The 25645-nt window shown below is 42.7% G+C and overlaps 3 protein-coding genes across 5 annotated transcripts; 1 reads left to right on the top strand and 2 right to left on the bottom strand.

The window, feature by feature from the left end:
- Positions 1 to 911: 911 nt before the first annotated feature.
- LOC148385991 (insulin receptor substrate 1-B) lies at positions 912 to 10713 on the bottom strand. The gene is made up of 4 exons (XM_088398446.1): positions 10484 to 10713; positions 10046 to 10407; positions 5816 to 8836; positions 912 to 3447 (listed from the first exon to the last, which is right to left on the bottom strand). The coding sequence occupies exons 1-4, from the start codon at positions 10525 to 10527 to the stop codon at positions 3440 to 3442; spliced, it is 3435 nt and encodes a 1144-aa protein (XP_088254572.1). The 5' UTR covers positions 10528 to 10713; the 3' UTR covers positions 912 to 3439.
- Positions 10714 to 11661: 948 nt separating this feature from the next.
- Positions 11662 to 20017, bottom strand: gucy2d (guanylate cyclase 2D, retinal). The gene is made up of 19 exons (XM_088397619.1): positions 19626 to 20017; positions 17977 to 18925; positions 17603 to 17904; positions 17139 to 17511; positions 16988 to 17069; positions 16806 to 16911; positions 16562 to 16681; positions 16406 to 16486; positions 16153 to 16329; positions 15916 to 16072; positions 15670 to 15819; positions 15239 to 15387; positions 14996 to 15159; positions 14542 to 14734; positions 14296 to 14470; positions 13479 to 13577; positions 12819 to 12913; positions 12672 to 12754; positions 11662 to 12554 (listed from the first exon to the last, which is right to left on the bottom strand). Exons 2-19 carry the CDS (start codon positions 18824 to 18826, stop codon positions 12470 to 12472), a joined length of 3441 nt encoding a protein of 1146 aa, XP_088253745.1. The 5' UTR covers positions 18827 to 18925; positions 19626 to 20017; the 3' UTR covers positions 11662 to 12469.
- A 36-nt stretch (positions 20018 to 20053) lies between these two features.
- On the top strand, positions 20054 to 25455 carry hsd20b2 (hydroxysteroid (20-beta) dehydrogenase 2). 3 transcript variants are annotated; one of them, XM_088397622.1, is made up of 12 exons: positions 20054 to 20125; positions 20303 to 20391; positions 23265 to 23311; positions 23388 to 23463; positions 23574 to 23684; positions 24028 to 24095; positions 24194 to 24238; positions 24320 to 24354; positions 24442 to 24523; positions 24629 to 24694; positions 24866 to 25012; positions 25081 to 25455. In XM_088397622.1, the coding sequence occupies exons 3-12, from the start codon at positions 23306 to 23308 to the stop codon at positions 25210 to 25212; spliced, it is 768 nt and encodes a 255-aa protein (XP_088253748.1). In that variant the 5' UTR covers positions 20054 to 20125; positions 20303 to 20391; positions 23265 to 23305; the 3' UTR covers positions 25213 to 25455. The 3 variants fall into 3 exon arrangements, with proteins under 3 accessions (XP_088253748.1, XP_088253747.1, XP_088253746.1); XM_088397621.1 differs by lacking the exons at positions 20054 to 20125; positions 20303 to 20391 and adding an exon at positions 22897 to 23158; XM_088397620.1 differs by lacking the exons at positions 20054 to 20125; positions 20303 to 20391 and adding an exon at positions 22897 to 23158 and having other exon boundaries at positions 24442 to 24694.
- The last annotated feature ends 190 nt before the right edge of the window (positions 25456 to 25645 follow it).

Raw genomic sequence — 25645 nt, 5'->3', positions numbered from 1 at the left:
CTTTTATCGATATTTTCCTCCTGTAGTGCTCTTAGACTGTGAGGGGTTTAACTACCAACTGTTTTGTCTGCACAGTCTCAAGATTATGAGGTACAGTCAGATAGGCTCCGTAATCCCTAATTAGGAAAGTAGCACTGAAGGAATAACAAATAGATTATAAAGGACCAACTAATTAGTTGAATTTATACTGTAAGTGTCAGGCAGTAAATTGTTGTTCTGAAGCACAAACTACTGGCAGTGGCGGGCTATTCGGATTCAGACAACAGGTAACTCAAAAGCACCTGGTCAGTAATTTAATGGGATTGTTTGAAAGCCGACGACAAAGAGACATAAATTCTAAATGTGTACCAAAGTGAATGTAAAAATCTGCACACCCCTGTTCAAATACCAGGTTTTGTGATCTTGAAAAAAAGACTGACAATCACTCGAGCCAGCACTTTGTATCCTTGTGATGCATTTTTACTCCTCCTCTTGAGAAGTTTCATTTTTATTTGGATTAGTTATTTTTAGTCTAATTTATTTTATGTATGTATTTGCACAGGGATGTGTAGTTTTTCATGTTCACTGGTTGGTGAATGGGTCTCTTATCTGGAAAGAAGAAAGTCAAGATGGTGAATGTTTAGAAAAATATATCTCTGCAACACAACTTCTCCACATCATTTGTCACTTTTTTGTGTGTGACTTCCAGTAGGCATATATTCCTTCATTTATTCTAACTCAACATGTGGCCATGGTTTTCATAATATTCATCTTTAGAATAATGATTTTTTTTCAGGCGCCTTGTCACGAATATGATTCTAAATGTGGGAAAAATACACGAAGAAAGCCTTCTTTCCTTGTACCCTGTATACACACAACCAGAAACATGCTGAGTTTGGTCACCATTGTTAATGAAGCCTCCAGTACTGATGTTTGTTTTCAACCATACAGTATATTCCAATTTTTTTCATTGTTTTTTTTTTTTTGTACATTGTGTTTGTTTGATTTGAGTTGCAACTGGACCAAACCAGACTTCAATGGCTCTGAGTATGATATTCAACCAGTCAGAAACTCACATGATCTTGATTAAAAAAAAAACACTCTTTAAAAATGTTTCATTGAAAAATTAAAATCATGTTTTGGCCCCAAAGCACTTCAAGGAAAGAAAAATTCATTTGAAATCAGATTTGTTTACAAATGCTCTTGTTGTCAGATTGTATTTTTGATTATTTGGCAATTTGGCAATCTGACAGCAGTATAACCAATAGACATAATAAAATAGTGGTTTAGGAGAGGACTGAACCAGGTCTTGGATAAGAGTAAAGACAGAAAGGAGCACTTGTCACACAATTTGGGGACTGAATCCACATCCAAATATAGAAAAACAACACACACGAGCGTGTTCGTCGTGTTCTAGCCCAGGTAAACACTTAGCTGCTCTGAAGAGTTCAAATGACCTCCACTCATGTTTGCTTTGAGGTTCAAAATACACCACAAGCCTAAATCAATACCTACATTTCATTTGCAGTCTAATATGAGACTGCCTTGTTAGTATTTTATATACAAGAGAATGAAAGCTGTCAGGTAAAAACAATGCAGAAAGTCATTAAAACAGGTTTCAAGAATAAAGTGTATACAATTTAGAATCCTCATATTGTCCGGTAACATCATTTAGGATGAAATAGCAGCCCCTGTTCTGGATTATTATCATCATTATTATTATTATTATTTTTTGCTTCACTTTGTTGGGCCCAACCTCAACTTGGCAAAGTCATACAAGAGCGAGGGAATGCTGACATAGTGGCTTAACTGTTAGGCACCCTCTGTCCCTCTAAAATAAAATAAAAAAAATATTTTCACTTTTCAGATAAACAGTAAGGCCATTTTAAAAATTATTTACTGATATCAATGTGTTTCATCTTTTTTTCTTGTATTTTCACAACCCATTTTAAGATTACCTGTGTAAAACAGCTACAATCAAAAAAGAGGCACTTTATAAAAGAGTATATATAGATATCTAGGCTAAATAGTATTCATCAAAATACTGTATGTATAGTGTACATCTTAAATAACGTGTCCTATTATATTTGTGTCAAGTAAATTGTTATGCCACTGAGGAAAAACAAGCTGTGGTGTTTTAAATGCTGTTTGCATGTATACTGTAGCATGAAGCATGAATACGATATAAAGATAGAATATTGAATGAATAAAAAGAACTGTTGCCGAAAAATAATGTCCACACTTCCTTGTTTGGGAGGGAGCTAAAGGCAACTTTTGCACCAGTGTAGAATTCCCTTTGTGTGAGGTTGTTTCTGTTATACTGACCAACAATGCTGCAGATGAACGTTATGCAAATTTGCCAATTGTTATGCGCCGTTTGTACCAGGATGCATGCGGCACAAAAAGCCTTGGCAACTGGCAATAATGCATCTTATAGTGGAAACATGACAGGCGATGGTTAATTTAATCACATCGAAGGTTGTATAAGCTTCAGGTGGAATTGTGCGTGACAGCTTCTTCCCACTGCTAAATCTTTGCTGTCCTGACAATAATATGAGTATCGATTACTTAAACAATACAAATCCATAAAACAGCGCAAAGCTCAGATATGTTGCTTGCCGAAAGTTAAGGAAAATTGTGTTCAAATTTGAAGAATTCTCTGTTGACTTTTTTGGACAACATCAATTCATAGCCAAAGTGGTACTTGAAAAAATTTTTTTGTTGTTGTTTATACAGCTAAAGAAAGGTCCTGAAGAAGCATTATGGCTTTAATGGCACCTGTATGTATTATATTGACAAATATGATGACGTGTATAATTGTGTAAAAGACATCTTTTGTTGACACGTTTTCAGGACATAAACAAAGGAAGGTGTTGCACACAGAAAAAAAAAAGCCTTTTGGGACATGAAGCTGCAATCAGACTATAAACTAGATGGATGTCACTACTGAGCCTTGAATGATCACATTTCATTACATTTGCTCAGCAACCAATCACAATGATGTCAATCTTGGAGGCAATCAAACCAAATGTGTGACATTTTTACCGACTTTATGGCTTTGCCCGATTGTCATAGTACTTTAATCGTGTCAAATGGACATAAAGCCGACCTGTGAACCCACATAATCAAACATAGTCATTTATCAAGTTCACATTAGCTGATCAGAGCAAGGCATACAAACAGATTACCCCGTCTGTGTCAGTGTGTGTGTGTGTGTGTGTGTGCGTGCGTGCGTGCGTGCGTGTGTGTGTGTGTGTGTGTGTGTGTGTGTGTGTGTGTGTGTGTGTGTGTGTGTGTGTGTGCGTGTGTGTGAGTGTGTTTGGCACATGTTTGGTTGTCAGAACATGGCAGACAGATGAGGATTGGTTTCCCAGAGTTCCAATATTTTGGACTCGACACGTAGTTGTGTTGTGGCAACTGTTGGGCATCGCGCCGCTCCCATCGTAGAACTCGGCACACATCAACAATCTGGAGGAAAACAATCAAACACCGGCAAGAATTTAAGATGGGCCTTTTTGGAAACACTTTATTGATTCTCATTTATTATTATAGTCGATTAGGTCTGTCAGGTTATGTACTGTACAAAAGGTCGTAGTTGTTTAGAACATTTAATCTGTGGCTGGTTGTGTAAACACCACATGATGCGGGATATCTTTCTATATTGATTTTAATGATAAGGGCCTCATGCGCAGTGGCGCACGTGTTAATATTATGCAATTGCATCAGCTCCATGCTATCAAGAAAACAAATGAGCGTAGCAATAATCAGCTTGTGGTGGCCATGAATGTGCCCCAAAGTGATCCACTGAGACTAATCGACCCTCTCTTTATTAAAGAATAGCCTCATAAAGAAACCAGTTTGTACCTCAGGGGACACTTATGGATAAAAGTGCCCATACGTCAACTTGACTCGGGCTGACCGCTTGCTCTTTTCTTTCGTGAGAGGAAAATGATGGTGTGCAACTCAAGAAAAACAATGTTTAAGAGCACAGCTCTATTTGTTTTTTTCGACATCAACCGTTAAGACTCCCTAGTGGTTGTAGAAAAGCAACTATTTTGTAAATAAAATGTCTAAAACAAATAAATTGATCCATTTATTTTTTTTACCATTTCAGTTTTCCCGATTTTTGGGGGGCACCGCTTAAATGGTACCCAGTGACACATTTGGGCATCCGGCATACATCACAATCTCTGCTGCAGTTAGATAAAAATGTCTGTGCAATTATTAAAAGAATACGGCAGTTTGACCTTTAATTGATTCAATTTCCATAATTTATTTTGGGAAAATTAAAAAATTCCGCACAAATCAGATCAGCCAACGACGAGTTTATACAAAAACAACAGCTGTGATTCAGTGACACAGGCACGCCTATTCTTACAATCTTGTGCTATATTCAAACACAGAAAAACAAGTCTGCTAAAGGTTAATATTCATTCAGGCCATGGTGTTCGTAAGCCCCGGAAAAGGTGACAGATGTTGTCTTGCATACTTATTGATCTAAGTCAATTTAATAAAAGAGAGGGTCAATGAGGTCAACACTGAACCAACATTTACATTTCTTTCAATATTCTGCAAAAGAACACTTTGCTCTTGAAGCAACTCTGATCAAGAATAGTATACTAATTGAAACATTGTTGATAAACATCTGAAATCAATGTCCATTAAACATTTCACTTGGAAGTCATTCCAACATGAGTGTTAAGCGGAATTAGCAGCATTATGTGAGCGCTTATTATTGTGCATGCCATATGCCGTACATATAAAATGCGGCATATACTAGTCGCAGGAGCAGCACATGCAATCAACAATCACAGTGGGAAAATGTATGGGGGCTATTGACAGAATATTATAAGAGCTTTCCTCGCAATTCATGTTAAATGCATAAACACGCTGTCCCTAGTCGCAATAAGTGGGCAATTACGGTGTTATGATCACACGTTTGCATTAGAGGAATCAATTATGCAAATGTGAATTGAATACATAAGACTCAGAAATTGTGTGTTCCTGATGAATATTTGATGTTCCCCGTTTTCTATAGAGTAATGTACACTCCCTCCAAAGATGCTCCTGCACATTTTACAGTAGAGCCAGTATCACCAACTCTGTATTTCCAAAAGCTAATAATGCTTCATTTTGACTCATCGAAAGAGGTTAATTTAAAATGCTTATTATTACATTGTGCGGTGGTGGTGGAACTGCAATGCATTTTGGATAACTTATTAAACCACATGAGAAGGAGTGACGCAGAGCATTCCCAAAGCAATTATAAATGTAGCCACAATAAGAAACATAACAGAGAAATATTATTGTAAAATATATGATGCCTCCCTTATATAGAATCTCATTGTATTGTTCATGTAAATTTGCTTTTCCAAGATATTTCTTGACGTGAAAGAGACACTCATCTCTAATGTGCTTCAGTACAGTAGCCAATCCATCAAAACCATTAACAATGACTTTGAGCCATGCATGGCATGATGGGAGACCTCGAGTTTGCCGTGTGAACCGGTGCGGTCGACAGCTCGCCCACACGCAATCGCAAATACCTGGCCCGTGTTCCCCTCTGTCTATCACCGTTTATGTGAAGGGCTCATTACCAGCAGCAGACACATCAATTGGCTGCGCTCTCACTCGACAACCACTTGTCATAAGAGACCTTGCAGACAACCCGCAGCTTAGAGACGAGGCACGCTAATGTGCACAGCTGACTGAGAGCCACACGCAAGTTTTGTCTGCAGTTTGCATCACGCTGCAAGACAAATAGTCAAACTCCAAATGTTTTTGAACCTAATAGTTTGGAAACTCTAAATTAACCTGTGGCCCAATGAACCCTTACCTTGATCATCCTGTCTGCCAAGTTGGTGTGCTCTCAGTTCCTCGGACTTGTAGAAGTCAATACTGGCGTACGTATTGAGGCTAGAGCCGGCACCACTGCCCATAGCGCCTGCGCCAATGTTGAGGGCGGCAGAGGAACGCTCAGCTCCAGCTTGAGGGCTCTCCTTAATGGCCAAGTCAAGGTCAATATAGTTAAGGCCTTGTTCAGCAGAGGCATGCGGAGGTGGCGTGTCAGACAAACTAGCTGCCTGGCCGCTTTCCCACAGTGAGCAGTCCAAAGCGTGTCGGTGGCTCACCGGCTGGCCACTCTCCGAGAAAATGTTGGTAGTGGAGGATGGGTGTCGAGGTGCAGAGGGAGGGGAGTTAAAGGTCTCTGAGTGGTGGCCCCGCCGACTCTGAGCTTCGGCTCGGATAAGTCTGCTGCCATGCTCAGGAGACTGGAAGGTCTTGACAGGAGAAAATCCCAACCCTGTCTCATCTCCCATGGGTACAGGTGGACCTGAATGGGTGGCAGGTCTCGCTGAAAGATTGGTATCTGGACTGTTCTTGTCAATGAACGAATTAAGGGCGTCTCCTGCTATCTTTCCTTTGGATCGATAAACAGAGTTTCCATCTGCTGCCAGAGGAGATGGTGTGCCATGTTCAAGTCGGCCCTTGGGCGCAACAGCCGGTGGGCCCTGCGGGGGGCTGATTGTTGACCTTAGCGGCGTTGATGACTTCCCTACATCCATGCTGACATACTCAGCAGACGTGGACAATGGTGCAGAGAAGCTGCGAGGAAGGTTAGCAGCATTATCAGGAACACGAAGGGGCTGGTTTGAGGGCCGCAGGGTTCCATGTAAGACGGGTTGCGCTTGATCTGACCCTGCACATCTTCCTCCATTATACTTATTGTCTTCTTTAAAAACAATACTGACGTACTCACCGTTGTTGTGAGCCGCCATTGGGGGAAGATTCTCTTTCACCCGAGGCAAAGTGTTTGCTTTCGCAATGTCTGAAGACAGACTGAGCGGGCGGCCCCTCCTTTGTTGCTTTGGGCTCTTGCAGCTCGATCCCCGTTTCTGAATATGACGATTATCTTTGGTGCATGTTCCTGCACTCTTGTACAAACTTAACCCTTTGCCCGCTGATATGGACTTGTCCTCCAGACTTTCACTGCTGGCTGAGCTTGAGGAGAAAGAAGAGGAAGACATGGAGAGTTGGAAGCCTCCAGTGTGTCCCACTCCCATTTTGTTTCTCTTGTTGTACCCCGCTCCCCCACTCATTCCAGCACTATCAATACTGTCTTTTTTGCACTCCCCTTTGTTTAGATCCTCCTCAAAGCGACTATAGAGAGTATGCTGATAAGCTCGGGGCAGAGAAAAGTAGGAATTAAACATTTTTGGTTGTAGTTGGTGCTGTTCAGGGTGGGACGGTGGTGTGCTACAGGCAGAGCGGCTACTGACGGGTGAGACGTTCATGTAGTCACTGGCAACCCGGCTCTCCATGCTCCCCCTGCTATCCCACATACCCAGTCCGTGTAACTCTGTGGAGACGCTACTATTAGGGGACATGACCATGTAGCCTTCTGAGCTGGGCTGCCGCATGTGCTGAGGTGGTGACACACTGTTGTTCGGCGTCATGGCCATGTATTCATCGTCTGCAGCTGGAGACGTAACTCCAGGCAGCATTGACATGTAACCGCTATCCGAAGGAGCTCTCGCATCTGCTTCCCTCCTTTTGTCAAATCTCTTTCTGTTCTCCCCTGCCACATCACCTCGCCTACACCCCACTGCCAAGCTGCCAGAGCCTTCTCTGTTAGCACTCTGTGACATTATGGCATATTCTTCCTCGTCCTCGTCATCATCTTTTCGATGTGGGGCTAGTCGTTCGTGTGTGGCCAAAGGTAGAGAAGCTCTCTTACTTAGTAGTCTTCGTTCGACCTCAGAATCCCGACTGGATGAGCGCCGAAGAATGCGCCTGCCTTTAGAGCGATGATGGGAACCAAGTAGGCCCTCTCGCTGACCCATGACTATGTAGCTTGAGGGCCCTTCTCCGTGCCCGTGATGGGCAGCCATACTGGGCATGAGCAGTGAGTGTTCACCAGGACTGGAACCATATTCGTCAGAGGAGCCGTAGTCGCTTGGTGAACCTGAAACGGAAACTCTCTGAGACACGCGGGGATAGGAGCACACTGTCATACCTCCCACTGCCGCGCCCACTAGACCACACTCTGAGCCGTGACCAGAGCTGGAGGAGAGACTGGGAGCAGGAGACGGAGCTGGGTTAGGCGTGTAGCGCGCAAGGCTGAGTGTAATCTTTGCAGGGGTGGGGGCCCTGGTGGGCTTGGGCCTGAGTGTTGGTGTAGTTGAGCAGGATCCATTAAGACTCGGGCTGGAGCTGGCCCATGTTGATCTGGTACTTGCTCCACTCTCTTCCGACCTGGCCCCAATGCTTGCCGTTCGGGCCCGTGGAAATCCATGGCGTGATGTCGGTGAGGTGCTGGTACTGCTACCACCTGGTGTCTCCGTGCGGGCTCGCCTGGTGAATCCCACCTGACTGGGCGGCAGATTTGGATGATGTCGACGACTCGGAACACTGATGGGGTTTGAAGCAGTTCCGCCGCCACATGACGTCCCCACAGACTGAGATTTACTGCGTTGACGGAACTCTTCGCTTAGCGCTTTCATGGCTTCCAGCAATGTCTCGTGCATGTTCTGAGCCACCACAGAATCATCCACTTGCATCCAAAATTCTCCGGGTCCAGTTATGGCCGATCGACCCACCTCAATGAAGAAAAAGTTCTCTGAGTGGCCACATCTGCGAACATTCATCAGCTGCAGCACGACAGCGGCCACATCAGAGTTGAGCTTGACAAAGTTGACTGTCTTGTCAGTTAGGCACAGGCGGTAGATGCCTACTAAGTTCCGGGCATGTCCAAGACCTTTTGGCCAAACTTTAACCTGCCAAACTTCCTTGAAAGTTGGAATTGGAGATGGAGAACTACACTCTCCACTACTGCCATAGTCTTCAGGAGATTTACCTGTAAATAAAGAGAAAGGGCATGAATGAACAAGAGGAACCCTTTGCCCAAAGATGAATGGAAATAAATATAGATAGCACTATAAATAGTAGGATTCTTTGGGGGGGGGACTTGAATGAAATTTTGTCTATTGATCCCACTGAGGCTTCACTTAATGCTCTACAGCAGTGGTCCTCAACCACCAAGCCACACCTATCTAAACACAAATATGGGGTGGTTCACCGTACCTGATAAAACAATTAAGACTTTCTATGAACAACTGCAATGAGAAAGTCATTAAATATGTGTCGGGAAAAAAACCACTACAAGCCACAGTTTTGGTTAATTGTAAGCAATATGCAGACACTCATAAATTCAAACAGATGAAACAGATTAATCCCACAAAGGCTTAACGATTAAAGCTCTGAGACATGACTGTATTTTGAACAAAATAGAACCCTAGCATCCAGCAGTCGTCTCACAGCATTCATGTATAGTGCATGCAGAGCTGGGAAAGCCCGTCAGTGGGTGCACAGTGAGGGGAAAAGGAGGGGTTGTGGTAGGCTACGAGTGCTGTTCTGCTCCAAGCAGTGGAACATGAACGTAAACAACACGAGGGAGACGCGCACAGAAAGACATTTTTTTCCCCTCCCTCAATTTTTTCTTTCTCACATGCAGCAACGCAGAGAGCATGGATGCACGGTGATGCCGCCTTCTGCACAAATGTAGGTTATTAGAGGCGGGCGGGCTCTCGGGGCTGTGCAGAAAAACAACAACACGGGCTGGAGCGGGAGTGCTCCGCGATAGGCTAGCGCTATATGATGCATCCCGTCGATGGTTGCTATATGCCCTCTGCGCCATGCAAAAATAAGGCTGCACCCTATTTGGAATATTACTACGTGTTATATCTTGCTAGCTCGGAATAAAATGCTGGTTGTATATTTGAATCCCAAAATTGCACAAACTGCAAATGCCACCCCTAAAACGCACCAGTCCACTTGGATCCAATTGATTTCGATTATTTTTCCATTCAAATAATTACACGCGTTTAATTCATCTGTAGAAGATAGGGAGCTAAATTTGAAGAACATGGGTAATAAAATGAAATGGAGTGCATCCAATGGCCCCATGCGGGCAGATGGGGAGCAAAAACAGCCTAAGGCAGGATGGGCCCGATGCGGAGACACACAGCAGAGAGCAACATCAATTATTCGACTTTTGCCATCTTACAATTGCACTGGAGGTCCAGCATGGCTTGGTACCACTCGTTTTGGACCTCCTCGCTGTCCGCGGCGATTGCAAAGCTCTCGCTGCGGGTGTAGAGTACGATCAGGTGCTTGTTCTTAGAATCCGCCCGCTTGTTGATGTTGAAGCACGTCTCCAGGTTCAGCACCTTCTTGGGCACGGGAGATTTGCTGCGGAATTTCTTCTCGTTCTCGTAATACTCCAAGCGAGCGGGACCACGCTCCGAGGCCGTCCTCAGAACGAAGAAGCGCCGGTGCATTGATTTGTGCTTGCGGAGGTACCCGCTTCTCTGCACGTCTTCATAATTCTGCAACTCGGCGCCTTGGTTCTCCATGGCCCCTGCTTGACTAGAAAGCACTCAAGATGTCAAAAAACGAACAAGTCCATGTGGTCTTCGCTAATTAATCCATTGCAACTACATGCCTCCTCCTTCTCCTCCCCGCATCCTCGCCGAAGTGTTCAAGCATGTGCGTGGTGATTAGGATGGAGAACCGAGCCGGAGCGTGCCTCCATGCGCCATCCAGCAGCTGCAGGAGGATCCCAACTATGTCCTCCGCAGTCCGGCCCGGTCCCTCCTGATCCAAGTTCGATATGCGGTGTGTGCACCTCAGCCGAGTAGCGATGTCTCCTTTCCTCCACCTGTCTGACTGAGGTTGTCCCCTGTCTGTAGACACCCCAGTCAAGTTTGTTAGTTTTAAACACATTATCCCGTCACAGCCTTCCACAATAAAAGCTATGTAGACTGATCGATTAAGTTCTGTTATCTGTTTTGTGCAATGAGCAACAAAATGTTCATAGTATTTTGCCGCTAGAGATTTATAAACTACACATTTATATATGTATATGTATTTATTCATGCATATGATGTATTCCTGTGAGAAAAAAAACACACAATACAATCATGTAAGAGCTTTGGAATCAGTGGTCATGGTTCAAGTCACACTAGTAGTGCATTTGCAGTACTTCATTCAGTATATATAGTATCACATATGTTTCTTACAAAAGGCAATCATATAGTAGTACCACACGGATACCTTTGGTCTTGCATAACTCTTCTTAGGGCATTAGGTGAATTTTCTTAATTTGAAAGGAAGCGTTTTATATTTCCGGAATTTTTCTGGTTTCCTTTAGCTGACTTGACAAATTTATCTCAGACTGGCACATTTAAACTGGTGCCAGTCAAAATTCGGGGCGGCTTCAGGACACAGTGTGCGGTGGAACACGATGTACGTCTGACATGGAGGCGAAATGAGCAGTTTTTTTTTTTTTGCTTTGGTACTCGACGATTATAAGAAAGATTTCACCTAAATACCTGATGCTGCTATACACAATAATCTCAATGTACTTTTTGGAGAGAGGTTTTTAATAACATTGTTTACATTTATTCATATGCATAATAAAAGATCATATATGGAAGTATTACACTTGCCAAAACTGAAATTTGCATAATGGAAAAATAATTTCATGTGTAATGGAGAGGAGCACTGCAAAAAATAAAATAAAATAAAAATAATTGCTGGATTTAATGTTTGTACTCTGGTTGCCATTTCAGCATATTATTCAACCTATCAAGGTTTAGACAGCAAAAAAGTCAACAAACATTTTTACTGAAGCCATCATTTATTTACATAAACACAAAAAAGTTTCCCTTCAAAATAATCAGCACATTCCACTTCATTTGGTTTGTGTCAAGTGTATTTACCGTATTTGGCAAAAATAATTCAGACTCTATAAAAAGAAGGTCTTACTATTGCTTTCCAAGAAGATACATATTTCATAATTTTTAATCCGTCTGCATCTGGAATGTTGCATTTCCTCCTTTTTGTTTGTGGACCAACTAATATGCATGTGTACACATTTACAGTATATACAAACCGGTGATGACAAATAAGCATGAGCTTACATTCAAACGCTGTTATTCTAAGTTCCTTTTTGTATCTGTCTTCTGTAAGGGTCGAACATAATATAATGTTAAAAATCAATTCAAACATCATCAAAATATATCATATATTGTCATTATTGTATTATGCTTGGTGTTTTGGCCCTAAGGTCATCTTTAACTTCACGCGAGTCGTCATTTTTCTAAAATGTGCCGCAACCTGACTCAAGAATTCAATGATTGTCTGGTCAGGAAATTGTCACATTCGACCACGAGTCATGATCCACTGAGCAGATATAATATCACTTTTGGTAAATGTAATGCAACAAGTCATTCAGTCCTTTTGCGCCAAAAGCTCCTGTGGCGATGATGTAATAGATTAATCGCTGAAATGATCTAAAGTTTTAGGATCTAGTGTGAGGAACGTTTACTATATCTGAGACCAGATAGGAAAGGAGTTTGTGCAGCATTACTATAAATGAAGGTTACACACCAGCAAAGCTGTTTTACATTAGTCCATCAGCACCAATCTAGCCCATCTTCTTCTGCCGATCCAGAAACTTCTGTCTTCTATCAGGAGGAATCTCATCTAAACCGATGCCGTGATTACTTCCTCTGTAAGAAGAAACACAGACAGGCACATGATGAAAAAAATTTACATGATGCTGGTTGGTGACAGTGGCTTATAAATGTCTTAAGAAATCCACATTCAAAAGGATTGCAATGTCTTACCCTTGAAGGTCTGGTGGAATGGGCAGAGGTTTTTTGAAGTCTTCCCTTCCCACCAACCAGTATGTGTTCTCCACACCTTTTCCCTATTGAACAAAAGAGCATCAAGCTACAAGCATTTGTTATTTTTTTGCGTTTTACCCAATTTACCTTTAATTCCGTCAGACCTCTGACTTGAATTTTGTAGCCCAGCTTCAAGCTGTTAAGGATGTCTACTGTGGTCTGGTTGACATGTATTCTGTAAGCTACACAAGACATCCACACAGCCACAGTTAATATTCACGTAGATACAAAACTGAGATCCATTTGGCAAAAATGTGATTATGTTTGATATGCGCGATTTGTGTTTTCAACCACTTGGAGGCAGCAGACTACAGATGTATTGCTTCTCTGTTTCTTGACGTCTCACACTTGCTCCATATGTAAAGTGTCTTGAGTTAATCTGTTATAAATTGGCGCTATAAAATGAAACGGGCTTCAATTTTATGTAAGTGATCTAATCAAGGGTTGGTCTGTGCATCTGGCATTACATTACTTAAAAACGACTTTTGCACTTCATTCCTGCAACATGCACGGGGCCACTAAGACATCACGGCTTATTTATAGTAAAACTTTGAATTGACCTCTATTTCTGTTCATAGTCTTAAGAGATTACAAGGACTCGCCACTTAAAGCCCTGTTTAGCCTCAAGCAACATGCACACACCTGTCCTCAACCACATGTTAGTCTTTGGGGAGGGAGGGGAACCCACACAAACGTCCTGTTCTCCAAGAAAGTATGTGAATTCATCATGCATGTGATGATACTCACGCAACCCGGTGGACTCCATTCGAGATGCTGTGTTGACTGTGTCTCCAAAGAGGCAGTAGCGAGGCATTGTGAGACCCACTACTCCTGCTACGACTGGGCCTGGAAGCGCATACACTGAGGTTAATTTAGTTAAAAAAAATAACAAAACAAAAAACCAATGACAACTAAAATAAAACAGAAGGCTAACTATAGTTATAGTGAACATTTCCTTTGTTTTCATCTTCATCAAATAATATCATACATGAGCTTTCGGAGTTCATTTTAAGCCTTTTTTTCTATTTCTGTACAGAGGAAGGAAGGTCAGGAAGAAGACAGTTCTCAAATAATTGCTTGTTTGAGAATTGTAGTTTACTGTAAATCAAAATGTGCTTCTTAAAAAAATGAAAGCGTGACTATCACTGGACAAATAGCACTGACTTGTGTGTTAATTGGATGCCAGCACTCTAAGTGGATAGCGCTTCACTATTCCAATAAGACGTTCCAGACAAGGATCAAGGAGGTAAAAATACTTTTCTTTTCCTTAGCAGCTTGTGTTACCTCATGCGAACCAATCTGCAAGAAATTAACTTTGCTTTTTTTTTTCCTCCATCCATCTGCTACTTTACAGGCAACAAATGAGTTTTCCATACCTAACTATTATGCTTTGAAGCATTATGTCAAAGGTGGGCAGGATTTGTGGTGCATGTTTTCTGAAAAAAATCTTTGGAGTAATGAGGAAATAATAATATTTGGACAATATGAATAAATAATGTCCTTTTATGGCCTTTTAACAAATTGTACTCTATTCATGAATAGTTTTAAACCTGCAATTGCTCACCAGAGTGCAAGCCGATCCGGATCCTGACTTTCAATTCAGGCATGTGTCTCATCTTGAAGGTGCCGATGCAGTGGAGGATGTCAAGCGACATGTTGGCCATCTCGGCTGCGTGACGGTTGCCGTTCCTATTGGGGACTCCGGAGGCCACCATGTACGCATCTCCAATAGTTTCCACCTAAAGACCCCAAAATCAAAGTCAATAACCACTATTTATGTGTCCCCCAAGGACGACAACACGATACTCACCTTGTACACGTCATGCAGACCGATGATGGCGTCAAAGAGTGTGTAGAGGTCGTTCAGCAGGTCCACCACCTCGATGGGTTCGCTGAGAGCCGAGATGGTGGTGAAGCCCACGATGTCGCTAAAGTACAGTGTGACCTCGCTGAAGTGCTCAGGCTTGACCGGCTTGCCTGTCTTCAGCGCCTGGGCCACAGACCTAGGAGAAAACACAGGGAACATCGCAAAGTGACTCCAACACGAGACTCCGAGCCACCTTCCTCAATTTCCAAAGACTGGCAAACAGATACAGAGCAAAGCTTAGCAGCGTTTATGCTTGACAGGTACGTTCGTTACTTCTTCTCGATTGCACATTCCCCCCCCAAAAAAGGAACGTTTTAATAAAACTCAATTATGAAGAAATAATTCTACAGATGTAGCAGCTGTAGCTAATGTCGTGTATGATGTTGACATAACTTACTTGGGCAACATCTGAGCCACCAGTTGATCCGTTTTCTGTCTCTCCACCTCCAACTCTTCCGTCCTCTCACGGATCAGATCCTCCAAGTTGGAGGAGTACTGCTCCAACATGCGCAACATTGAATCGATGATATTGGTCTTCTTGCCTTTGGTGATGCTCTTAAACTATTGAGGCAAAATGGAGACAGAGTGACACCCGGTTGCAGTGCACGTGTCCACCCGATGTGTTTTTGCGTATTTTTACCTGTTTGAAAATATCATGAAATGTGGGCCTCTTTTCAGGTTCTTCACTCCAGGCCTGCTTCAAGATTTGGATGATGTCCAGGGGAGCCTGATCCACTGACACGGAGGGGCGGCACAAAGGAGGGGGATCTTTGACCTTACTGATAATCTCTGCCAAAACACAGAGACAACACTGACATAAACAATAAGATCAAGACGCACATGCAGATGGAAAGTTTTGCTGTTATTTATATTACGGCGTTGTAGTGATGAATGCAAGGTTTCCGCCACAGTTGTAATTTCCTTTCGCTAACTGATGCAAGACTAAAAATATACAGTAAGCCATAATGTGTTAAATTCCTGAAAATGATCCAACACCATGTTTTCTTCTCGAGGTAATTATGAATTGCACACACATGGCAATATATCTGACATCATGGCCATATCACTCACCTTTGGGTGGCATATCCAGCATACAAAAAGGAGCAGAGCGGGAAATCACTTCCTGTCCAATGATGGAAAAACTGTAAACGTCTCCCGGAAACGTCCCCTTTCTCCGCAGAGCAGCATTGCGTAGCATCTCAGGAGCGGTCCAGAACAGATCTTTTGGTTGAAGCCAAAGAAGTGAAAATAAAACAAAGATGCTGAAAGTTATGAATTATATGAAGAAAAGGAACATGAGACCTGATATAAACTCACTCTCAGGCTTTTCCTCGTCCATGCTGATGCCTTGGCTATTGAGAAGTTCATTGAAGCCATAATCAGTCACCTTCAGCACAAAGCGCCCGTCCACTACACAGTTTCGGGATTTGAGGCGTCCATGGATGATTCCTCGATTGTGCAGGTACTTCAGTCCCTGTTTAAATGTGACGAGTGAGTCAACACTGTTGACAAAGAGCACTACAAGCAAACGTGTGTCTTTTGATTTTCCTGTACCCTGATGAGATCCATCAGCAGGGACGACTTGAACATCCAATCCAAGCGTACGTCCTCATTCATGAGTAGGTCTTCCAAGCTACCTCGGGAGCAGTGTTCGGTCACCACTCCGAAAATACCAGAATCGTTGAAGAGTCCCAGGAACAAATTGAGATTCTCGTGCCTCATGTCTCTGAGCTGCAAGAGTTAGCCGCACAAAGTGAACGCAAGGTAAAGCATTTCCCGTGCAGAACTTCCTTCTCAAGACACCAACCTTGATGAAGACTGACTCAGTGCTGCTATTGACGCTTGTTACAGATCCAGGCGGGCCTTTTTTCAACCAAACCCAATCACCCTGAGATTTACAGAAAACACACTTTTACGATGCGAACAAAAACGCCAACTAAAACAACTTACATGTCCAACTCACCTCAAATATAGCAACATTGGAGCTGTCCGGTGAAGACGCCAAATAGCTGCGGCCAGACACTGAGTGGTGAGACGTTTTCATGTCCAGTTGACTTTTCATGATGCTTTCATCATTCAACTTCTGCGCCCAACAACATATCACAACAATTAAGCAAATTGTATCTATTGCGTTAACAAAAGTATTGGTACATCGAAACAATGAACCAAGGAGAAAATGCTAGCGAGATAACACTCTGAGAACTGACCCTTTTGCTGATTTGAGTGTTAATGAAGACCAGGTCATCCAGAGTCAGGAGTACTTTGTTAGATCCACCGCCGTCTCCAAAGGTGAAGCCCACTTTGCCACTCCTCCTATATGAAAAAGACAAAATATATCTTCGCACAGGCATTGGATGATTGAAAATTTCTTGTCTTGACTATACTGTACTTGAAATGAATGAAGATGTTTAGAGCACCAGCAACCACCATAGCCAAGAGAAGGAAAAAGAAGATAGTGGTAGAATCCATTCCTATGGGAGGACAAAGGATTCACTACAGTGGAATGTGAGTTTTTGTGATGACCCTGAAGCTTCACTCACCTCCACTGCAGGCAAAATAAGGACTAAACCAACAACTGGAGTCGGTGTAGGGGGTACTGCCTGCAAAATGGATCGAGCGACCGAGATATTTCAACCCTCCAATCTTGCCGTGTGTGTGTGCAGCCTCCAGAACATGAGTGGAGTAGAGAGAGTTTCCCATCCCGCTGTAGTCCAGCACGACGTAGCGAGCCTGCATGCCTTCCCGATTCCTACCGGCCCTCAAGTGCTGATTGAAGCCCTCGAATTCAAAGCCCCCCTCACTGGCGCCGAGGAGCTCACCAGTCACCCATCTGCCGGTATTCGCGCGGGCCTGCTCAGCTGCCATTGCAATGTAATACATCATGTTGTAGATAGAGCCGAAGAATGGCGAAACCTAGAACGGGAGACAGATGGTGATTATATGCCAATGTGAACGGGGAAGGTGGATCCTGAAAGTCTGGCATGATCTGAGCAAATGTTCTCACATGCTCTGCTGTGGTGCTGCTGCGGATTTCGTAGCTGTTCTGAGCCTCTTTGAAGGCCTGATAAAAATTGCGGTCTCCAGAGTCCATGGTAATGGTGAGAACCCCATCGTAGGCTTTCCTCAGGTTGGTGTCATTGCCGAGGGTGTAGTAGAAAGCGTCTTTATAGGGAAGTGAGTAGAGCAGCGTGTCATAGGGGATGAAAATGTAGCCGCGGTCGATCATTCGCATGGCCAAAGCAGTTGTCAGAAGTTCGTGCTGGGATTGGCCACCAATCAGGACGGAAGGCATGCACATGATGATCACTGTGAAGAGAAAACAGCTTTATTAGCGACTCATCAGGGTTGAGGTTTTTAGTGTAAAGGGAGGCGGCTCACCTCGAACCCGATCAGTTTCCCGGACTTTTGTCAAGGCCTTCCTCGATCCGTCCTTGCCCGTCTCCATGGTTACTACGGGGGTGACGGGCAGGCCTAAAGCCCTCAGAGACGAAGCCAGCTCATATCCGGTGGCCTCCCAGAGATCATTCTCCTCCGAAATGATGGCCACGTGGGCCCACCGGAAATAACGCAGCACTGTGAAAAGGACACGTGAAGACAACGGCTGTGGGCGGAGGAAAGTGGGGTACATCCCTCCCTCCCCCATGTTTGCTTTCAGGCAACTCCAGGAGAGAATTCCAACATCCCACTCTTTAGCGTACAAAGCAGCTGAAGAGCAGTATCCCGGGTTGGCTGGGCCTAGGAACGCCGCACCGTAGCCTTCCAGCTCAGCGAAGCGGGCCATGGCACGGGATGACTTGCAGTCCTCGTTTATCAGCGTATAGTCATACCAGTAGCCTTTGTTAAGGTGGGGGTCCTTGTTGATTCGTGCAATAGCCAGGCGAGCCGCTGAGTCTGGCAGGGCTTTGGAATAAAAAGGGTCACAAGTCCAGGGTCCAACAAGGGCCACCTTGAATGTGGTAGCCCAGGCTTGACAAGGTAGGGATGAGATTAGGAGCAAGGGCATTAGGAGCCAACTTGCCCAACAGCTCTTAAAACGCTGCACCGGGTACCATGGCCGCTGTGGTTTTAACATCCACGAAGATTTGGACCAGGAAAGAAAGAAGAGACTACAAGCCATGCCATTGTTTGTGCACATGTGTCTTTTCCTCCTCGGTTTTAACGAGTCATGTTGCCATCGAGGGTGGTGGGACAGGTTGTGCAGGAAGCGAAGGTCTCTGTGACTTGCCATTGTCTGGCGCAGCTTTTAAGATGTCCTCTCAGGGAGGTGATGAGGTGCTACAGTAGCTGGCGTCGAGGCCCTCCCTTGGCACTCAGCAGTCTTTCAATCCTAAAATGGAAAGATGTCGACAGTGAAAGATGTACAAGTATTAGATTCAATACTTTAATTGGGAAATTGCCACCAGAGACAGTCACTGATCACAGCGTTTTATAAGAGCAATTACTCATCCCTATTCTGTATTATATATAAAATGGACGTATCCAAATGTCAAGTTGTCTGAACAAAATAATCTGTTTATATTCATTACGTAGATATGATGAATCTCATCGAAATAGCCACTTGGATTGAGTCGGAGTCTTTCAGGTACAGTGGCACAACTCATCATGAACTTTGACCCTAACTTTAAGCATAATACAATTTCAAACCAACATGCACCTGTCTCCTAAAGTGATGTAGCTGATGCAGAATTACTTGCATGCGCTTAGCAAGCCTATTAGCGCTGCTATGGCTATATAGGTAAATCTGGCCTTAATGTCTATTTGGTCTGTCATCGCTTTTTCCATTCAAGGGGTCACTCAGACTATTGCACTTACAATCACCCCCTTAATTTGCATTGGCTGCCCTGGAATTTTCATAAAATGTTTCCTTAGCCTGGCTGCGTGATTATATGGTTGCAGGGAATTGACGTGACTTAAAGCTCACTTTGCTCAAGTCAAGGTCAACTGCGATCAGCCTTTAAAATTATTTCCAGTTATGGTAACAATGACATTCTTAACTGGACAGATCAACAGCACTGAAAACGTTTTACCTGGATTGGTTCTCGATATAGAGGATCCATGTCAACGTTTCATGTCGTCCCAATTCCAGCTTCTTTCCAGTTATTGTGATAAATGTCATTAGTCATTCAAGTGAAAAAAGTTATGATCTTCAAGTTTAAGTTCCTGTTTAAAAATGCAGTCACGATTCCATATTTCCATTTGTTAAATCTCCCGTCACTTGTTGCTTCCCAGCCAGGGACTGGGACTCTCCCCAAACCTTAGGAGAGGCATGAGAACAAGAGCCAGTTAAAAAAAAACAAGTACATTTAAGAAAAAAGAAGAAGAAAGAAAACGGAGGCTGTAGACCCCTTGGATAAGATAATAGGTAAAAGAAAACGGAAAGGACCGGGGAGGACATTCAAGTTGTGACTTCTCAGCCTTCTTTAGCTTTTAATCCATACTAGTGTGGGAAGAGTGAGTGCGAGGGAGGGCTCAAGGAGATGAGGTGAAAGTTGGGATGTGCACGGGCCATCGACGGGATTCCCACAGAGTGAGACATCATTGTGCTCCTCAGAATCAACTTTGCATTTTTTACAATCATAAAAACTTAAACCATCACATAATCCCCCGCCTAGATACAAAATGATTACTGTATTGTATTGAATTGCATAACATTCTACTGTGTCATCTTAACTATGCTTCATTTTTCATGACTGCTTGTCTTTAGTGGGGTCAAAGGTGAGCTTCCACATGGCAGTGCCAACCACAGGCTCATGATCTGAACTCTCTTTGGATGATGGCTCAAAATAACCTGAGGTAAGCTACTCCCTAGCCTGCCATGGCTCTTGTCTTCAGTCTACAGCAGCTGGAATTATCAAATGAAAAAACTCCCCATTTTGCTAAGTGTACCACGTTCACTCCGGCGTCATTGTGGAACTTAACATCTATGGCTCTTATCCACATTGAAGTGAGATGATATGTTTGTCCTGACTCGCACACTGATAGCTGCCTCGCTGCAGTAATCAGATTAGTCAGAGGAGGCTGCGCTAAACTCATCTTGCTGCCTGCAAGCCTCTTAGCGACATGGCTAACGGCACTGACGGAGAGCCTCGCCAAGTAAAGTCGGCCACGCTCGGCAAAGAAGCAGCTTGTGCCAAAGATGAGGAAGCAGCAATGGCAGCGTTCTGCACTTTTGAACTTGACACTTTGGCAGTCAGTGTGAATATAGAAGAACATCCCTCCGGGAATTCCTTATTCTCTCAGAGGAAGTTTCTGCCTATTGCCAACAGGAATTAATGAGGAGGAGCCAAAGAGTGGCTTAGACATTTGGCTCCTTGGTGACCTCAACTTATTGCTCAAGTCCATTAACATTGGCACTGCCACAGTGGCACCATGCATGTCTTTCCAGGATCACAACTTCACAATGCAATCCACTTTCACAAAATTGCTTATTTTTGTTGTATGTGAATTACACATGTGTGCCTGCTGTTTTTATTGGTTGGCTTGCTGTGCCTGGTTATGTAATGCTGTTTATCTTTTTTAATTAGATAGATTTGAAATTGGTTATAGGTATGCTTTTGTTGTCATCTCATCTTATCTATAACTTTGTTAAGTCTCGCCTATGCAAACATGACTTTACGACAAGCTCACATTCAATAGTTTGTAAGCAGGGAAATTGAAAATTAAACTTGAGTTAGTTTTCAGGAGATAAACAGGAAGCAATAATATGTTCAGATCATACCAACATGCACTAAATAACTCACAGCCATGACAAAATTTGTGATGGACACAAGTCAATATAAAAGTAAGAGTGTATTGTCAGCTCCTAAAAATCATAACTATTAACTTTCAATTATATACTTACATGAGGAAGTATTTCCTATCTTTTTATCAACAATTCAAGGTCTGCTGTGCCTCCGTCTAGTGACCCATATAATTCTACTTCGGGGGTTTTCTGGGAAATGTTTTTCAGCTTCCCAGAAAAACAAATGTCAACGCGAGCAATAGCTAGAAATAGTGAAATCCATTCATTGATTTAAAAAAAAAAAAAAGTAACCTCACATATACTTTGAAAAGAAGCAACTATTTAACTCTTAATTTTGCAATTAATTATTTCATTATTGTACATTTTCTGCTATTTTCTGCTTTAAAAACACACATTAAAACATTTTTGGGAGGCAGACGACACAGTGGCTCAAAATCCTAAACAACATAAAGAGTTAAACCCGCAAAAGTTGAATTGAGGTGACTGGACACTTCTTGTTTGTTGAACACGTTTCACGTTTAATCCAAAAGGCTTCTTTGGTTCTAAATTTTTAGGTGTGGATTTAGAACCCGAGAAGCTTTTTGGATTAAAGGTGAAACGTCTTCAACAAGCAACAACAAGAGCAGTTGCCCAAGCGAACCTTTGCGGATTACCATGACACTGGATGACTGAGAAACTACGCTGACAAAGAAAGAGTTGAACAGACCCAAACCTGTCAAAAGTGACACATTTGACATGTCTAAGAGTAAATTCTGATTCAGGCAACCATTTTTTAAGCATTTCTAGAAATGTGAGCATAATCATCCCCAAAAGCCTCAAATCGACTTTTCTGTAAAATAGACTAAACATGATTTAAGCTTACTCAGTAAGGAATGTTCTTAACTTTTGGAAGACAGGACTTTTGGCTTATCATTCTAACATACAATCAGGAGCATTGTTAGCTTATCAATGTACATGCTTTGTATGAATGGGGAGGACTGTCTCTACTGATGTGAATTTAGCAGATTGTATCACTGGCAACGTTTGTGTCACACAACACATTAACTTTGCATTGCTAAACATGTTATTAACGCAGAGTATAGGAAGTAAAGACAGAGCTTGACTCTGTGCAGTTGAATAATCTTGATTTTGTTGTGAACCGCCAGCTAGCTTAGTGTTGTCTACTTGTCTGATAAGCGTTGCAGAAAATGGATGAACGTACGTATTTTTAATGAGGTAAACTAAACGTCTTCCCCAATCTACCATGATTAGATTGCCTCTGTGCGTTTTACTGGACGTGAACCTCAACAGGTCAATTTGATGATGCCATTGTGATGTAGCCATGCTTATCTCTTACATGGACTTTCTCACAACAAATGTTCAGCGCAGTGATTACAAACTGTGGAATCTAAAGAAAGAGGGACTATGCTCAACATTTGACTGATTGACAGCTTAAGAAGAATTTGGCAAGCTATTTTGAGTTTGTTTTGTATTGTTATGATGTTCCTCTATATTAAATGAATGTATGCATCCATTTTAATTTTTGTTCTAGTTTTCTTATATACATATTAAAACACATGCAAGGCAATGACAGACATGGTGGTAAGAGGTGGAGCAGTAAGGGAGGAGCACAGGTCATCATGGAATATAAATACTTGTTCTGGATCACTTTTGTTCACTGTGCAAAAATGGCTTGGAGTGACACCCTTGTGATTATTGGCGGATTCACATTAATTTTCTACTCGATAAAAGCAGCCTGGAAATGTTACCAAGGATTCAAAGAGTTTATTTTATCTGAGTTTTGGCAAGTGGATTTAAGGACTTATGGGCAATGGGCAGGTATAATTCGAGATCTTATTCCTGTTTTTTTTATCACTGAAAAGTACATAAATGATTTGCCAGGTTTGTAACAGTTCTAAAATATCTCTCTTCATTTTTCCTGCAGTTGTCACAGGAGCCACATCTGGCATTGGTAAAGCGTACGCCATGGAGGTAAGTCTTGAAAAATCCTGGAGAAAAAAAAATCCAACACTAGGTAAAATGTTTTTTTTCGTGTTCTTGCCTTCAGCTGGCACAAAGAGGCCTGGATATTGTTTTAGTGAGCAGATGTGATGTGAAGCTTCAACAGGTGGCCAAAGAGATCGGTAAGGAAAATAACATTCAGCACTCATTAGTGTGTTCATGACATCCTTCCAATCAGAATTATTATTTTCTCTCGTAACAAATGTACAAACCTTTTATTGTCTTCCTTCAGAGAGTCAGCATGGTCGAAAGACTCGCATCATCCGAGTGGACTTCACACACGGCCATAATATTTACCCTTATATAGCCACGCAACTACAAGGTCTGGAGATTGGAATTTTGGGTAAGCGGACCAGGGAATGGGGTGTTGTTGACATAATTGGTGCAATTAGAATGATTAATATTAAACTTGAGTGGGTGTACGTGTCACAGTCAGCTTTAACTAGTGTTAGATTAGCATTAGCATTACCTGACAGCCAGTAAAGTGGCCAAAAACAAGAGTGAGTCAAAGAAATTATTTTTAGTTTGTGCAAATGGGCTTTCGAAGGTGGATGCTTGTTGCCTAGCAACGCAAAACACTTAGCTTTGTATCTGCGCGTGTGACAAAACTGACAATGTTGCATTGAAGTATTTTAATGAGAGAAATAAATAAATGGTAAATATGCTTGTTGATATTCATTCTACAGTTAACAATGTGGCGATGCCCTACTCAGACGATTTTGCCCCATTCCTTGAAATTCCAGATGCCGAACAGGTATGTTTTATTTTTCATGTGTTTAAACTCACACAGATTACACATGGATCATCTCCCAGTTCCTTTTGACATCAAGTTTCTTACCCATGTGTTACCAGAAAATCACAGAGATTCTCGACTGTAATGCGCTGTCTGTTGCTCAAGTAAGAGGACCGCGTGATGATAAAACGAGTCACGTTGGTCTTTACAGTTAGTCTCTTTTTTTTCCCCCTCTCTTGTTTCAGACAACAAGATTAGTTCTGCCCGGAATGCTTGAACGGTATGATAATGATGGTGTCACACATTTAATAAAATTAACTGCCGGACAACTAATCATTATCATGGTTGCCTCTCGCATCCACTGCAGAAGGACAGGATTGATCGTCAATATCTCCTCACAAATGGGAATCCGTCCACAGCCTCTGCTGGCCCTTTATTCTGCCACCAAAGTACAGTCCTATCTCGATCAAGTGTGGCTTCAATTCTCAGTTTTCTGTGCCGCTTGCTTTCTTTTAATACCATCTGTGGTGTTTTTTTTTTTTTTTTTTTTGCAGGCATTTGTGATGTATTTCTCACAATGTCTGCATGCTGAATACAAGGCAGAGGGGATCACGGTCCAGGTAAACTAAGTGACACTCTACTGCAACGAGATCACTGCAAAGAACTGATTTTGATCACCTTCAAAATAATTCCTTGGCCGGGGGGAACTTTTTTATTGAGCAAATAATGGGAGCAGTCTGTAGCTTCCCTACGATTGGGCAATATAAGGGAGCCTCGTCTTATTTCCACAGTGTGTCGTACCCTTCCTGGTTTCCACCAACATGAACAAAATGAAAAGCAGCAGCTGCGTGAAGAGCGCTGCAGCCTTCGCCCGAGAGGCCTTGAACACAGTAGGCTACTCCAACTATACCAGCGGCTGTCTATTGCACGCACTGCAGGTGAGCATCATCGTCACCGGCGCCAACACGCAATGACCTCTGCAAAAACATTCATGATTGTGTTTCAGAGCTTTGCTATTGGCGTACTCATGCCCGACCGTCTGCGTATGTCCTCGTTCCTAGTGGCGAAACTGCTCCGCGCAGCACACCAAAGAAAAGTCCAAAGAGGAGTGTGCAGGGGCATTCATACAAATTCGTAAAGAAGAAACAATTGGCCATTGGATATTGTGTTTAGAAGAATAGAGAAACGACTCCTTATTTTTAATAAAGAAAAACCAAAAACGAAATACAGATTTTTTCCCTTGTTTGATTTTTTTTATTTTTGTTTTATTTCAAAATAGCAACATTGAAATGCAGCTTGATTTTCTCGTTTGTTGTCTCAAACCAAACCAACTTCACCGTGTCACCGACAGCATTTCTCAAACTGACCACAAGACGGCGACAACGTAATGCGGACATGCTAACCCGTGCCGCCCAGTCTAATACAGTCATACATTCTTTTCTTTTTCCTGGAAGCCCGGCCAGCTTAGAGGATCATGTCACTAGTGGTGAAAAGAAAACCATAGAATGGTTAATATGGTCATTTATCACTTATCTTTATCTTTCATGGTGCAACGCACTACTTGTGTTTGT

This window comes from Syngnathus floridae, chromosome 15, assembly GCF_059516105.1.
Source record: "Syngnathus floridae isolate MCC-2025c chromosome 15, RoL_Sflo_1.0, whole genome shotgun sequence".
Taxonomy (NCBI): Eukaryota; Metazoa; Chordata; class Actinopteri; order Syngnathiformes; family Syngnathidae; genus Syngnathus; species Syngnathus floridae.
Note: the sequence above shows the minus strand (reverse complement) of the source record. Positions and strands in the feature narration are given on the sequence as shown.

Bases quoted from the DNA above. Each gene is read 5' to 3' on its own strand.
- LOC148385991 (XM_088398446.1), bottom strand. From the start codon at position 10,527: ATGCTTGAACACTTCGGCGAGGATGCGGGGAGGAGAAGGAGGAG. The intron at 10,408-10,483 runs GCATGTAGTTGC...AGTGCTTTCTAG, and splicing joins GCGGGGAGGAGAAGGAGGAG to TCAAGCAGGGGCCATGGAGA. The intron at 8,837-10,045 runs GTAAGATGGCAA...CTTTATTTACAG, and splicing joins GCTGGACCTCCAGTGCAATT to GTAAATCTCCTGAAGACTAT.
- gucy2d (XM_088397619.1), bottom strand. From the start codon at position 18,826: ATGGCAAGTCACAGAGACCTTCGCTTCCTGCACAACCTGTCCCACCAC. The intron at 16,073-16,152 runs GTACAGGAAAAT...ACATTTAAACAG, and splicing joins TGCTGATGGATCTCATCAGG to GGACTGAAGTACCTGCACAA. The intron at 14,471-14,541 runs GTGAGTATCGTG...TGGGGTCTTTAG, and splicing joins GTCTGCATGACGTGTACAAG to GTGGAAACTATTGGAGATGC.
- hsd20b2 (XM_088397620.1), top strand. From the start codon at position 22,897: ATGCAAGGCAATGACAGACATGGTGGTAAGAGGTGGAGCAGTAAGGGA. The intron at 24,355-24,441 runs GTATGATAATGA...CATCCACTGCAG, and splicing joins CTGCCCGGAATGCTTGAACG to AAGGACAGGATTGATCGTCA. The intron at 24,695-24,865 runs GTAAACTAAGTG...TTATTTCCACAG, and splicing joins CAGAGGGGATCACGGTCCAG to TGTGTCGTACCCTTCCTGGT.